This window comes from Elephas maximus, chromosome 6 (assembly GCF_024166365.1).
Source record: "Elephas maximus indicus isolate mEleMax1 chromosome 6, mEleMax1 primary haplotype, whole genome shotgun sequence".
NCBI lineage: Eukaryota > Metazoa > Chordata > Mammalia > Proboscidea > Elephantidae > Elephas > Elephas maximus.
The window spans coordinates 132,829,368-132,843,674 of NC_064824.1; the positions used below are offsets into that span (position 1 = coordinate 132,829,368).

Here is a 14,307-nt window from a genome sequence, read left to right on the forward strand (position 1 = left end):
TACTCCCCAGACTACAGTAGCAGTGACAGAAAAAATCTTCAAGCCCAAGAAAGGTTATCCATCCTTAAACAAAATAGTCTATAATAAATTTTATATATTTATTAAATACTTAGTACTTTTTCCTTGGAGATGACTAGTGTAAGAAAAGCCACAAGAATATAACCAGCCCTGTGGAATGGCATTAAGATGTATCTCTGAATGGGATTTATAGCTAATAAATTATATATATTTAATGTAACAGATTTATATAAAATTTTGAATAAATTTTAATAATCACAGTTATTGTTTCAATAATGGAATGGAGTCAGTGGAAGGAATGGAAGAAATAAATTCTTTATAATTTCATCTGATCTAGGGGAAACCCTACTTCAAGCTGGAATCCCAGAGCATCTCGGTGATGAGGAGAAGATGAATATAAGGGAAAAAGATTTATTGTGTAGCGAAAATGATCCATTAAGAACTCAAAAAACAACTGAATGTGTTCAAGAATCTGAACAAGCAGGTAAAACTGACTGACAGTCCATTACTTGCTGGGTGACTGACTGTGAATGACTGTAACAATACAGGGAGGGGCAAGGCCTATGCCACAAATTCGTAGTTCAGATGAGTGAGAGCAGAGGAAAGGACCAGTGCCTGATGAAAAGACACATTTATTTATTTAGAAGGAATATCTGGTTTCTGTGAGGGGGAGAGGAGAGGCCACAAAGAGACAGAGTGAATAGGACACAAGGGATCAATTAGGCACAGAGGGAAAGAACCAGAAGGGAAGAACCACAGAGACAAAGGGGGAAGACCTGAGAGCACCACTGGGGAAGAAAGAGAGACAGAAATAGGAGGCAACAGGAGAAGCCAGGGAGAAAGAAGCCCTCAGAGTCAAGGATGCACAATTACCTTCCTAAGGTAGAGGCAGCAATGGAACAGGACTCCAGGTAGAAACGCGAGAAGTGCAGAGAGGTAGAAACGCAAGAAGTGGAGAGAAATAGAATGAGTTGTAAAAAGATTGAAAAAGAGGCCAAGCAACATATGGACAAAATTAATTCCCACTCCTGCTTTACACCATCCACAAAAAGTAATTCAGGTCGGCTTACAAATCTAAAAGTTAAGGCTAAAACTCTAAAGCTTCTAGAGGAAAACATAGGAGGATATCTTTGCAAACTTGGGTTAGGCAAACATTTATTATATCAAACAAAAACCAGGGATCATAAAAGAAAAACTTAGTAAATTGAGCTGAATCAAAATTAGAAATGTTTACTTATCTAAAGACACCATTAAGAAGAGAAAAAAGCAGCCCACAAACTGGCTTGCAATACACATATCTGATGAAGAACTGTACCCAGAATATCTGAAGAACTCCTACAAATGAATAATAAAAAGATAAACCAATTTTTAAAAAATGGAAAAAGAATTGGACACTTGACTACAGAAGATATAAGATAACCAATAAGAACATAAACAAAGTGAACGATATCACTAATTATCACAGAAAAGCAAATTAAAACCACAGTCAGATATCATTCACCCACTAAAATGGCTAAAATGAAGAAGACTGACAACAGCATGTTGGTAAGAATATGGAGCAACTGGAACTCCATCCATTGGTGGGAGGAATGTAAACTGATATGTCCACTTTGGAAAACCAGCAGTCTTCTATAAAGTTAAACCTAACGTAAAACTGAGCAATTCCATTCCTAGATACGTATTGGAGAGAAATGAAACTGTGTTCACACAAAGATTTGTATAAGAATGTTTATAGCAGTTTTATTCATAATAGTTAAAATCTGGAAACAACTCAGATGTCTATGGACAGGAGAATAGATAAACAAGCTGTGATATATTCACGAAGTGGAATACTGTTCAGCAATAAAAAGAATTAAACTACTGGTGTATGTAATAACATGGGTGAACCTCAAAATATTATGTTAGGCAAAACAAGCCTGTCATGTGAGTACATACTGCATGATCCTATTTATGTGAGTATGAGTATAGGCAAGTACAGTATCAGAAGGAAGGAGTTATTGATGGTGATAGAAATCAGAAGAGTGATTATCTATAATGGGTGGAGACTGACAAAATCAGCACAAGGGTACTTTCTAGGATGGTTCCCAGTCTTGACTGAATGTAGGTTACACAGATGTTTTACATTTAAGATATGTGCATCTCAATAAAAAAGAGACAGAACAAGCCTTTTATACCTCAGATGTGGTTCTTGCAGCTCTGAACCTGAATTGAGCTCGAGCACACCGAGGTCTGTATCTGGTCACTGTCTGATTGTGTCACCGTCTTGTTGCTGTATTGTGTTTCCTATGAACCCCCACCTCCCCAAATGAATAATATAACAGGGTTAGAAGATACACCCAGCTTACTACCACATGGTAGAGAAGTAACTATCATGTAAGCTACGAGCCATCTCATTCAGTCTTTGTTTCTTGTCTTCCTGGAGGTAAATTCTACATTTTGTCTTTAGGGCTCTGCTAACTCCCACTCACTGCCTCTCCCACCACATAGCCATGTACCTACCCTTACCTGCCCACAGGTGTGAGAGACAATGAGAAAAGGAGGTCTGTGCTTCCCCTGATAACATGTCCAAAGTACCTGAGACAAAGTCTCACCATCCTCACTTCTGATGAGCATTCTGGCTGTACTCCTTGCAAGACAGATTTGTTCGTTCTTCTGGAAGTCCATAGTATAGTCAATATTTTTCAAGAACACCATAATTCAAAGGCATCAATTCTTCTCCGGTCTTCCTTTTTCGTCGTCCAGCTTTTGCATGCATATGAGGCGATTGAAAACACCATGGCTTGGATCAGGCGTACCTTAGCCCTCAAAGTGACATCTTGTTTTTTAACACTTTATAGAGGTCTTTTACAGCAGATTTGCCCAATGCAATACATCCTTTGATTTCTTGACTGCTGCTTCTGTGGTAGTTGATTGTGAATCCAACTAAAATGAAATCTTCAACAATTTCAATCTTTTCTCTGTTTATCGTGATATTGCTTATTGGTCCAGTTGTGAGGATTTTTGTTTTCTTTATGTTAAGATGTAATCCATACTGAAGGCGGTAGTCTTTGATCTTCATCAGTAAGTGCTTCAAGTCCCCTTCACTTTCAGTAAGGAAGGCTGTGTCATCCACGTATCGCAGGTTGTTAATGAGTCTTCCTCCAGTCCTGACGCCATGTTCTTCTTCATATAGTCCAGCTTCTCGAGGTATTTGCTCAGCATACTGATTGAATAAGTACGGTGAAAGGATAGAAATTATTAGTTTTCATGAATGTATGTCTTATTTTCTTGCCAATTTATATGGCTGCCCTGTTGGTGAATATGTACATTTTTGTTTGGAAAGAAAAGCAAAAGTGGTTTTTAAGAATGAATATTTTTGAAATAACACGTTTTTCCGGTTTATCCTTATAACATATTTGCTTAAGAGTATGTGCACACAGACAAATTCTAAGAGACCCTTTTCCATACTACAGTTAAATCCTCTATATGGTTTAAAATTGAACCCTTCTAAAAGTAAAAAAATGCTCTGGACATCTGCATAAGGTACCATTAACTTTCTTGCTTGTCTGAGCATATGATGAAAAAATGTTCACAACTCAACACAGTGTTCCCTCACTTACTTTGGGCCTGACATGTGAACTGCTGTTTTGCCCAATTCTGTGTTTTCTCTTGCCTATTCCTAGATAACAGCAAAATGGATGGCCACTTGGTCGTGAAAGGAACAAGGGTGAAAGTGAATCTTCAAGGTTCTGCAAAGATTAGGGGTAAGATAAAGTTTTTTTCTTTTACTTTTACTTTGCAGGACAATATGATTTTTTGTAAAGCTGAGAAACATTGATCCTCCTTAATTTTTTACTGGTCAAGATTACTAATATATTTGAGAGCAGTGAAATCAAGAAACCAAACCTGTATCCTGTTTGTTGCATTGTAAAATGTTCATAGTCCTATTTGCCCATGGTCTATTTTTTTCCCCTTCTGAGTTTTATGTACTTTTTGTGCAAGTTCTTCTAGTTTTCATAATTGGTTTATTAAAAAAGACTGAATTTAAGAAGAAACCAAGTTTATTCTTTCACTGTGCATTCAAATTTTCCCTTTAGATAAGTTATTTTCTACCTTGGGCAGTCTCTGTGGCTATTCTGTTCCTTTTTAGCAGAACTAGGAGTATCATTTTAGTAGTTAAATGTCCATTCAGATCTACTCTTAAAACTTCAGTATTTTACCCAATTAAAGTACCTCCCCTCATTCAGCCTGGGCAAGCCTTGCTCTGGGAAATATGGGGAAGGGGCATGATCACTTTCTTCTCTTATCCCCTTTTGCTCAACCCTCACTCAATAGCTGATGGTTTGGGCCCAACCAGGGTTGAGCAGATGGAAGAGAGAGGACAAGTAAGGGTCTGGAAGTGTCTTATCTGAAAAGCATAACTTTGAAATGACATGGTGCCCTGTGGAAATGGAAGAAGCACCATTTCCACCTCTTTTTTCCATGAAATGCTTTCATCAGCTCCACCACCAAAGAGCCTAGTTGGAATATAGGAGGAAAAAGAGCAACAGTAAAGATGTCTGGATGTTTTCTCATTGGCTGTGGGCATGGACCTTTCAGAAGTAGAGAGAGGAATGAGAGAGAGAGGGAGCTATAGATGGCCTAACCTTCCATGACCACTTATCCCTTTGGCATCTTGGTTGAGTAGGAAGGTGAGGAGAGCACCTCAGAGAGCCACACCTGTTTGGACCTTCAGTTGTCTGGCGGCCCCACCTTCCAGTGGGAGAAAGTGAGAGGAGGCAAAAACATTAATCTCTCTCTTGAGGACCACATTTCCACATTTGTAGTAGTTTGTCTTAGCCCTTGACTGTTGATATCTATGTCTCCTACTTTCTTACACAAGTTAATCAGTTTTTCCTACACTTCTTCTTTGAGTTCCTGTTATCTTGCTTAAATGTTAACTGAATGTCAAATTGCAAGGCTGAAACTCGTTTTATCTTAGGTAAGATCTTTTTAGTTATCAATTTTTGTCCCATGGGGCCATTCTGGTCTTGGAGAGGTGAAAAACCTCTCAGTAACTGTTTAATCTAAAGCCTAGAAAGTGATTATGTTAACAAGCAATAGGACTGTGTTGGGTTTGAGTGAAGTAAAGATCCTTTTTACTTTGCTGGCCTAATATGGTCATAATCTGCTCATATCTTACAGCATTTAGGCCTGAGTAATGTGGAAAAGCAGCCCTGGTGGCACAGTGGTTAAGAACTTGGCTGCTAACCAAAAGGTCGGCAGTTCAAATCCACTAGCTGAAAGGTCATTGGAAACCCTATGGGGCAGTTCTACTCCGTACTGCAGGGTTGCTATGAGTCGGAATCAACTCAACAGCAGTGGGTTTGGTTTTGGTTTACTGTGGAAAATATTTCCTTGTGGGGCCTACACAACCCCAACCAGCACCACCAAACAGCAGTCATTGGAATGGTGAGTATTAAACACCGGAAAGAAGGACAATTAATTTTGTCCTCCTCCTTTAGAAAATTAAACACATTTGAATGAGAGTAAACATTGAGATGCAAGTACACAGCCAGGTAACTTGCAAATGGAAGAACATTTTCTGCTGTAACATCTACCAAGTCAATTCTTTCATTACTAATTTGAACTAAGGTTTTAGAGGGCTCGATTTCTGCCATTCCTCTTGGTCAGGCTTCATCTGGATAATTTCTTAGATTCTAATTTCCGTGTCCAAACTCAATGGACAAAGCCCTTGGTCACATTTACCATCACTTTCAGTAAAAATGTACAAGATATCTTCATGGCAAGGGGTGTAAGTAGGCGGGTATCACCTGTGAAGCCCACCGTTAATGCACAGTTGTTGTCGTTGTTGTTAGGTGCCATTGAATCGGTTCCAACTCATAGCAATCCTGTGCACAACAAACAAAACACTGCCCAGTCCTGTGGCATCCTCACAATTGTTGCTAGGCTTGAGCCTGTTGTTATTCTTTGCCAACACCATAATTCAAAGGCAACAATTCTTCGTCTTCCTTATTCATTGTCCAGCTTTCACATGCATATGAGGCGATTGAAAATACCATAGCCTGAGTCAGGTGCACTTTAGTCCTTAAAGTGACATCTTTGCTTTTTAACACTTTAAAGGTCTTTTGCAGCAGATTTGCCCAGTATAACGCGTCTTTTGATGTCTTGACTGCTGCTTCTGTGGGTGTTGGTTGTAGATCCAAGGAAAATAAAATCCTTGACAACTTCAATCTTTTCTCCATTTATCATGATGTTGCTTATTGGTCCAGTTGTGAGGATTTTTGTTTTCTTTATGTTGAGGTGTAATCCATGCTCAAGGCTGTGGTCTTTGATCTCCATCAGTAAGTGCTTCAAGTCCTCTTTGCTTTCAGCAAGCAAGGTAGTGTTGTCTGCATAACACAGGTTGCTAATGAGTCTTTCTCCAATCCTGATGCTGTGTTCTTCTTCACGTAGTCCAATTTATTGGATTATTTGCTCAACATACAGATTGAATAAGCATGATGAAAGGATACAACCCTGATGCACAACTTTCCTGACTTTAAACCACACAGTATCCTCTTGTTCTGTTTGGACGACTGCCCCTCGATCTATGTACAGGTTCCTCGTGAGAAAAATTAAGTGTTATGGAATTCCCATTCTTCGCAACGTTATCCATAATTTGTTATGATCCACACAGTGAAGTGCCTTTGCATAGTCAATAAAACACAGGTAAACATCTTTCTGGTATTCTCTGCTTTCAGCCAGGATCCATCTGACATCAGCAATGATATCCCTCTTTCCACACCCTCTTGAGAATCCTTCTTGGATTTCTGGAAGTTCTCTGTTGATGTACTGCTGCAACTGCTTTTGAATGATCTTCAGCAAAATGTTACTTGTGTGTGATATTAATGATATTGTTTGATAATTTCACCATTCAGTTGGATTACCTTTCTTGGGAATAGGCATAAATATGGATGTGTTCCAGTCAGTTGGCCAGGTACCTGTCTTCCACATTTCTTGGCATAGATGAGTGAGCACTACCAGCACTGCATCCATTTGTTGAAACATCCCAATTGATAGTCTGTCAATTCCTGGAACCTTGTTTTTTGCCAATGTCTTCAGTGCAGCTTGGACTTCTCCCTTCATTACCATTCGTTCTTGATCATATGCTACTTCCTGCAATGACTGAACATCTACCAGTTCTTTTTGGTACACTAACTCTGTATTCCTTCCATCTTCTTTTAACACTTACTGCGTTGTTCAGTATTTTGTCCATAGAACACTTCAGTATCGCAAACTTGAGGCTTGAATTTTTTCTTCAGCTCTTTCAGCTTGAGAAATGCCAAGGGTGTTCTTCCCCTTTGGTTTTCTAACTCTAGGCCTTTTCACATGTCATTATAATACTTTACTTTGTCTTCTTTAGCCGCCATTTGAAATCTTTTGTTCAGTTCTTTTACATCATCATTTTTTCCTTTCGCTTTAGCTACTGTATGTTCAAGAGCAAGTTTTAGAGTCTCTTCTGACATCCATTTTGGTCTTTTCTTTCTTTCCTGTCTTTTTAATGACCTATTGCTTTCTTTATGTATGATGTCCTTGATGTCATTCCACAACTTGTCTGGTCTTTGGTCATTAGTATTCAATGCATCAAATCTACTCTTGAAATGGTCTCTGAATTCGGGTGGGATATACTCAAGGTTGTACTTTGGCTCTCGTGGACTTGTTCTAATTTTCTTCAGTTTCAGCTTGAACTTACATATGAATGATTGATGGCTGTTCTACAGTTGGCCCCTGGCCTTGTTCTGATTGATGATTTAGAGCTTTTCCATTGTCTCTTTCCGCAAATGTAGTCAATTGATTCTTGTGTATCCCATCCAGCGAGATTCTTGTGTATTCCATCCAGCAAGATCCACATTTATAGTCACCATTTATGTTGGTGAAAAAAGTATTTGCAATGAAGAAGTTGTTGGTCTTACAAAATTCAGACATGCAGTCTCCAGAATCATTTCTATCACCAAGGCCATATTTTCCAATGACAGATTCTTCTTCTTTGTTTCCAACTTCTGCATTCCAAAATCATCAGTAATTTTCAGTGCATCTTGATTGCATGTGTGATCAATTTCAGACTGCAGAAGTTGGTAAAAATCTTCAATTTCTTCCACTTTGGCCTTTGCGGTTGGTACATAAGTTTGAATAGTCGTATTAACCGGTCTTCCTTGCAAGCCTATAGATATTATCCTATCACTGACAGGGTTGTACTTCAGGGTAGATCCTGAAATGTTCTTTTTGACAGTGAATGCAACGCCATTCCTCTTCAATTTGTCATTCCCAGCATAGTAGACCATATGATTGTCTTATTCAGAATGGCCAATACCAGTCCATTTCGGCTCACTAATGCCTAGGATATCGATATTTATTCATTCCATTTCATTTTTGATGACTTCCAATTTTCCTATATTCACACTTCTTACATTCCACTTTCCTATTATTAATGGATGTTTGCAGCTGTTCCTTCTCGTTGTGAGTCATGCCACATCAGCAAATGAAGGTCCTGAAAGCTTGACTCCATCCACGTCATTAAGGTTGACTCAACTTTGAGGAGGCAGCTCTTCCCCAGTCGTCTTTTAAGTGCCTTCCAATCTGAGGGGCTCATCTTCTGGAACTATATCAGACAATGTTCTGCGACTGTTTATAAGGTTTTCACTGGCCAATTTTTTTTCAGAAGTAGACTGCCAGGTTGTTCTTCCTAGTCCGTCTTAGTCTGGAAGCTCAGCTGAAATCTGTCCTCCATGGGTGACACTGCTGGTATTTGAATACCAGTGGCATAGCTTCCAGTATCACAGCAACACACAAGCCCCCACAGTATGACAAAGTGACAGACACATGGAAATTAATACAGACAGCACTCATTTTTTTCTCTCTACTAAAGGAAACCTGCAAGGCCTTCACTTAATTTTGTTGTTTTTCTCTGACTGCTTGAGTTTCTGGAATAAGGGTGATCATTATCCCTATCTCATATGTTTGCTGAAAAGATTAAATAAGTTAACAGGTTTACAAGTATTTGGCATATATTAAACACCTACCACGTTGCTGTTTGGGATATAAGGGAAATTCTGATTTCGACTGTTCACTTTTTTCTTGTAGAGTTTTGTGAAGATATGAAAAATGAACTATAGGATGAACCTAAGGTTAGCTGTCAACATCTTGGTAGCTTAAAGGCTATGGGTTATATATTTTTCTTTCTTTATTAGGCAGGCTCTTGGAAAGTTATATTTAAAGGGAATTTTTGAAAAACACTGTTATTTGTAATGCTTATTTGTGACTATGGTTATATTTTCCTGTTTTCTCAGGGAGAAAGAGAGGCAGACCTAGGAAACATTTAACTCAGAGAAATAAAGCCCCAGTGAAAAGAGGCCGACCAAGAGGTAAAGAAGAAAAGATGAACACACTTTCAATAACTAGACATATAAATTCCTGTGCTTTACTCTGATTTTTAGTAATAAATCCATTTCCTTATGCTGAGAAATGTATCAAATTTAGTCAATTTTCGCAATGTGTCTCGAAGAGAAAGATGATAGTACTACAGGCACGTAACTTGTTGATGGATCTGCAGCCAGACCCGTGTCCAGGGACCACAGCAGGGCTGCCTCCACTGAGCTGATACCTTTTGAGGCAGGAAATAGTCCATTGCCATGTAAAGGTTTATTTAGCTGTCCCTCCTCCTGCTACACAGAGAACATCAGGTTGCACGCCAAGGGTGGCCCAAAGTAATAGTCAGGTTTATGTCCTAAAACTTCCTCTTTGACTGGGTGGGCTTGGACCCGTCACTTGACTTCTTTTGAGTCGGTTTCCTCAACCAAGTGCACTTCTCTGCCAATCCCAGTTCTAATATTCTGTCTAGCTCAAAACTGGTCTCAGAACCATGGACAGCTCTTCCTCCAACATCAGGATGAGAAAGCCCAGCCTCTACAACTTTGGCTGAAAAGGCAGGGAGCAGCTGCTTGTCCTCCTGGAGTGAGACCTATTACCCTCACTTCTGTCACTGAAATCAGGTCCCATATATTCCAAGTACCTCCCTCCCTATGCAATTTGATGAGTATTCTAGAGCTCCCTGAGCACTTTTTCAGCCATAGACAAAGTGGAGGTGAAGGAGAAGGAAATAAAGCAAAGTGGAGAACAAAAAGAGAAGGTAGGTACTAGACACCATCTCCATTGCCCGATCGTTTTCCTGCTCAAACGAGGAGTCTAGTCAGTGCTCAAATGGGGAGGTATAAGAACAGCCTCTGATATTGTCTCTAGCTATCTTGCTGCAGTAGGAGAGTCTAGCTGGAGCGCTTCCTTCAGAACACTGACAGCAGCTGTGTTTCATCATTGTGTAAGAATCAATGGGGCCAAAGAGATTGGGAGTTAAGAGTTTTACGGAAGCTGATATCTTGGCAAAAGCATTCTGTTCTATGTGAGATTTGAGAGGCGGAAGTGGGAAGACATTATGTAGTTGTGTATCAGAAATGCCACCAGGAAGAAAGACTGTGAAACTAGAGATTGGTGGAACCTAGATTCCTAAGGATCACTATGTCTTTATAGGAATGGCCTCAACAGGAGAGAACAGAGATGTGTATAATTGTAAAATGAAACAGAATGAAGAAATCTCCTTTTTTAGGTTCAAGAAAGCACATAGATGAAACTGTGGATTTTCACTCCCCTCTAATTCCTGTGACCTGTGGCAAGGTGAAGGGGACATTATATAAGAAGAAATTGGAACAAGGTGGGTTTCGTGGTCTTCTGTAATTTGCAGTTCCTATTTTTTTATCTGAAGGAGTCACAGTACTAAAGAAATTACCCATGTGAACTTCACAGAGTTAAAGGAATTGGGGCCCAAGTTTGGTTTCAGAAAAGGAGAAAGGGATCCCTAAGAAGACATTTTCACACTTAAAAAAATCCTACCTATTAGGTCCTCACTCCCACGTGGAAGTATCCGTGGGGATCCCCAGAGAATCCAAGAAAAGTGCAGGAACTTCAATCCATAGATGGAAAATGTCACCTATTTTACTTTGAATCAGACATAAAAGGGAAGGGGCCCTCGACGTCCACCTTTATAACCTCCGGCTCCTCTGGTGCTTTATGTAGTGAGATCACAGGATTTAGAACAAGGAACTCTGAGTCTCAGCCGTGGCCATTCCAAGAATGACTGTTTCTTTCTGGATAGAGAAAGGGACCTCTCTAAGCCTGAAATTCCTCATCTAGAAAAGGAAGCATAATGACTAAAAGCTTGCCTCCTGGTGTAGATATGCAAGTTGTGCATCCTGATGGGAAATGTTTGAAAATTCTAAAGCTTTGCTAAAAATATTTATTGTAGTGGACTTTAGCTCAGACCTCTCTTCCTTAATATGGCTCTCTGGACATTAATAGAAACGTTTCCCCTATGACTGTCTCTTTTTTTTTTTTTTAATTGCAGTGAATATATACAGGTAGTCTCCAGGTTATGAAAGTCTGACTTAGGTACAATCTGTAGTTACGAACCAACCCCCAAAAAGCCTATTATATTAAAAATTCGAGGTGCGTACAATGGTTCATTCTGTTGCAAAATGTCACCTTAATGGTGACATTAATTATGTTCACCATGTTGTACAACCATCAGCACTATCCAATTCTAAATTCTTCCGTCAGCCTTAACGGAAGCTCGATGCCCCCCAAGCAATGATTCCCTCTTTCCCCCTCTTTCCCACCCCTAGTAACCGCTAAGAGACTTTGGTCTCGGTGCATTTGCCTGTTCTGTATATTTCATGGAGCCCTGGTGGTGCAGTGGTTAAAAACTAAAGCTGCTAACCAAAAGGTTGGCAGTTCAAATCTACCAATCACTCCTTGGAAACTCCGTGGGGCAGTTCTACTCTGTCCTATAGCGTTGCCATGAGTCGGAACCAACTCGACGGAACCTAACAACAACATACATTTCATATAAATGGGATCATAGAATATTTGTCCTTTTGTGACTCAGCATAATGTTTTCAAGGTTCATCTATGTTGTAGCATGTATCAGGATTTCATTTCTCTTCATGGCAGAGTAATATTCCATTGGTTGTATGTATCACATTTTGTCTACCCATTCATCTCTTGAAAGGCATTTGGGTTGTTTCCACCTTTTGGCTATTGTGAATAGTACTGCAGTAAATATTGGTGTACATGTGTCTGTTTGTATTCTTGGATTCAGTTCTTTTGGGTGTGTACCTAGGAGTGAACTGCTGGGTTGAATGATAGTTTTATGTTTAACTTTTTGAGGAAGCTCCAAACTGTTTTTCACAGTGGTTGTGCCATTTTACTGTCCTACCAGCAATGGATGAGGGTTCCAATTTCTATACATCTTTTTTTTAAAACAGCTTTATTGAGATAATTTACATACCCTATAATTTTCCCACTTAAAGTATACAATTCATTAGCTTTTCATATTCTCACAGTGCTGTACAACTGTCATTACAAGCTACTTTCAGAACATTTTTGTCTCTCCTAAAAGAAACCCAATGCTTATTAGCAGTCCATCCCCATTCCCACCCCACCCCACCCTACCTGCCAGCCTGAAGCAACAACTAATCTGTTTTCTGCTCTAGGTTTGCCTGTTCTGGACGTTTGATATAAATGGAATCACACAATATGTGATCTTTTGTGACTTAGCTTCTTTCACTTAGCATGATGGTTTCAAGGTTCATCCATGTTATATAGCATGAATCAGTATTCCATTCCTTTTTCTTACCAAATAATATTCCATTGTATGGATAATACCACATTTGTTTATCCTTTCATCAGTTGAAGGACAATTGGGTTGTTACCACTTTTTGGCTATTATGAATAATGCTACAATGAATGTACACGTACAAGTTTTTGTGGAATGTATGTTTTCATTTTCTTGGGTACATACCTAGGAGTGGAATTGCTGGATTATATGATAACTGTATGTTTAATTTTTTTTTGAGGAACTGCCACACTGTTTTCCAGAGTGGCTGCACCACTTTGCATTCCCCCTGGCAGTTGAAAGAGGGTTCTAGTTTCTCCACATCCTCACCAACATTTGTTATTGTTTGTCTTTGTGACTATGACTGTCCTAGTGGATGTGAAGTGGTATCTTATTGCAGTTTTGATCTGCACTTCTCTAATGACTAATGATGTTGAGCATATGACTATCTTTTACATATGTTAGCTTTTCTGCTGGATAATATTTCATAATTATTTTGTATTGGCTACCCATGAAATCAAGGAGCCCTGGTAGCGCAGTGATTAAGCGCTCGACTGCTATCCAAAAGGTCAGTGGTTCAAGCCCACCAGGCACTCCACAGGACAAAGATGTGGCAGTGAGCTTCCATAAAGATTACAGCCTTGGAAAACCTATGGCAAAGTTCTACTCTGTCTTACAGGGTCAATATGAGTCAGCATCGACTCAGCAGCAATAGCTTTTTATCCATGAAATCATGGATAGGAAAGTCTCTGCTCAATAATGTCATCAAACTGGATGAAAAGTAATGTAGTAGACGATACAGATGTTTCTGTGGTAACATTCTGAGCTTAAGGGCACCCACCTAAGATCTCAGTCACATAACCTGATAGCCAATTCTGGATTCTGCCTTCCCATTAGGCCCCAGGGCCAGCTGGAGACTCTGGCCTGTTCTCTGTGCCCAGGAGTCAACAGCAAATTGAAATCCTCTCATCCTTTGGAATCACCTAGCCTTTCTTCATAAATGATTTTGAAATACTTTTAAAAGGTTGGTTTGGGTAGTAATTTTCACCTTTTCCAAGCATGAAAATCAAAGAAATGTGCAGACACAGCAGGAATCTGCTTCGAGGGGAATTTCAGGATAGGTTTGGGTGCCTGTAAGTCTAATAGGGGAGGACAGATCCTCCTGCTATAGATCTTGAGCCCGAATTGGTTGACTCCAGATCCATTGTGTTGGGAGCTCCAGTCAGCTCTGGGGACAAAGATCTCAGGATCAACTTACCCTGGTCTTACAGGAGCCTCGGAAAAGTGTATACAGCATGAGGATGGGAACTGGCTCACCCCTAGGGAATTTGAAATCCAAGGAGGTTATACAAGATCAAAGAATTGGAAGCTGAGCGTGCGCTGTGGAGGACGGCCCCTACGGTGGCTGATGAAGGTATTCCAGTGACAAAGGGCAGGGGTTGTGCCCCACCTTGTTGCATCCTAATAACAAGGTCACTGTTTACTCACCAAATATTTGTTGCGTTATAGCTAAAGCCTTCATTTCCTGAGTTTCTCCTCTCATTTGGGACAGAGGGGCCCAACATTCATAACCATAGTACAGTCCAGCACAGCAGTGTTGTAAGAGA

At 39.8% G+C, this 14,307-nt stretch overlaps 1 protein-coding gene across 1 annotated transcript in view; it reads left to right on the plus strand.

Annotated features, from left to right (window-relative positions):
• Positions 1-14,307, plus strand: part of LOC126078185 (nuclear body protein SP140-like protein) — a 32,018-nt gene that overhangs the window by 11,775 nt on the left and 5,936 nt on the right. Inside the window, exons 5-9 of the mRNA XM_049888410.1 lie at positions 356-502; positions 3,681-3,761; positions 9,327-9,401; positions 10,637-10,741; positions 13,972-14,114. Coding sequence (XP_049744367.1) covers positions 356-502; positions 3,681-3,761; positions 9,327-9,401; positions 10,637-10,741; positions 13,972-14,114 — 551 coding nt within the window. The remainder of the gene's footprint in view (positions 1-355; positions 503-3,680; positions 3,762-9,326; positions 9,402-10,636; positions 10,742-13,971; positions 14,115-14,307) is intronic.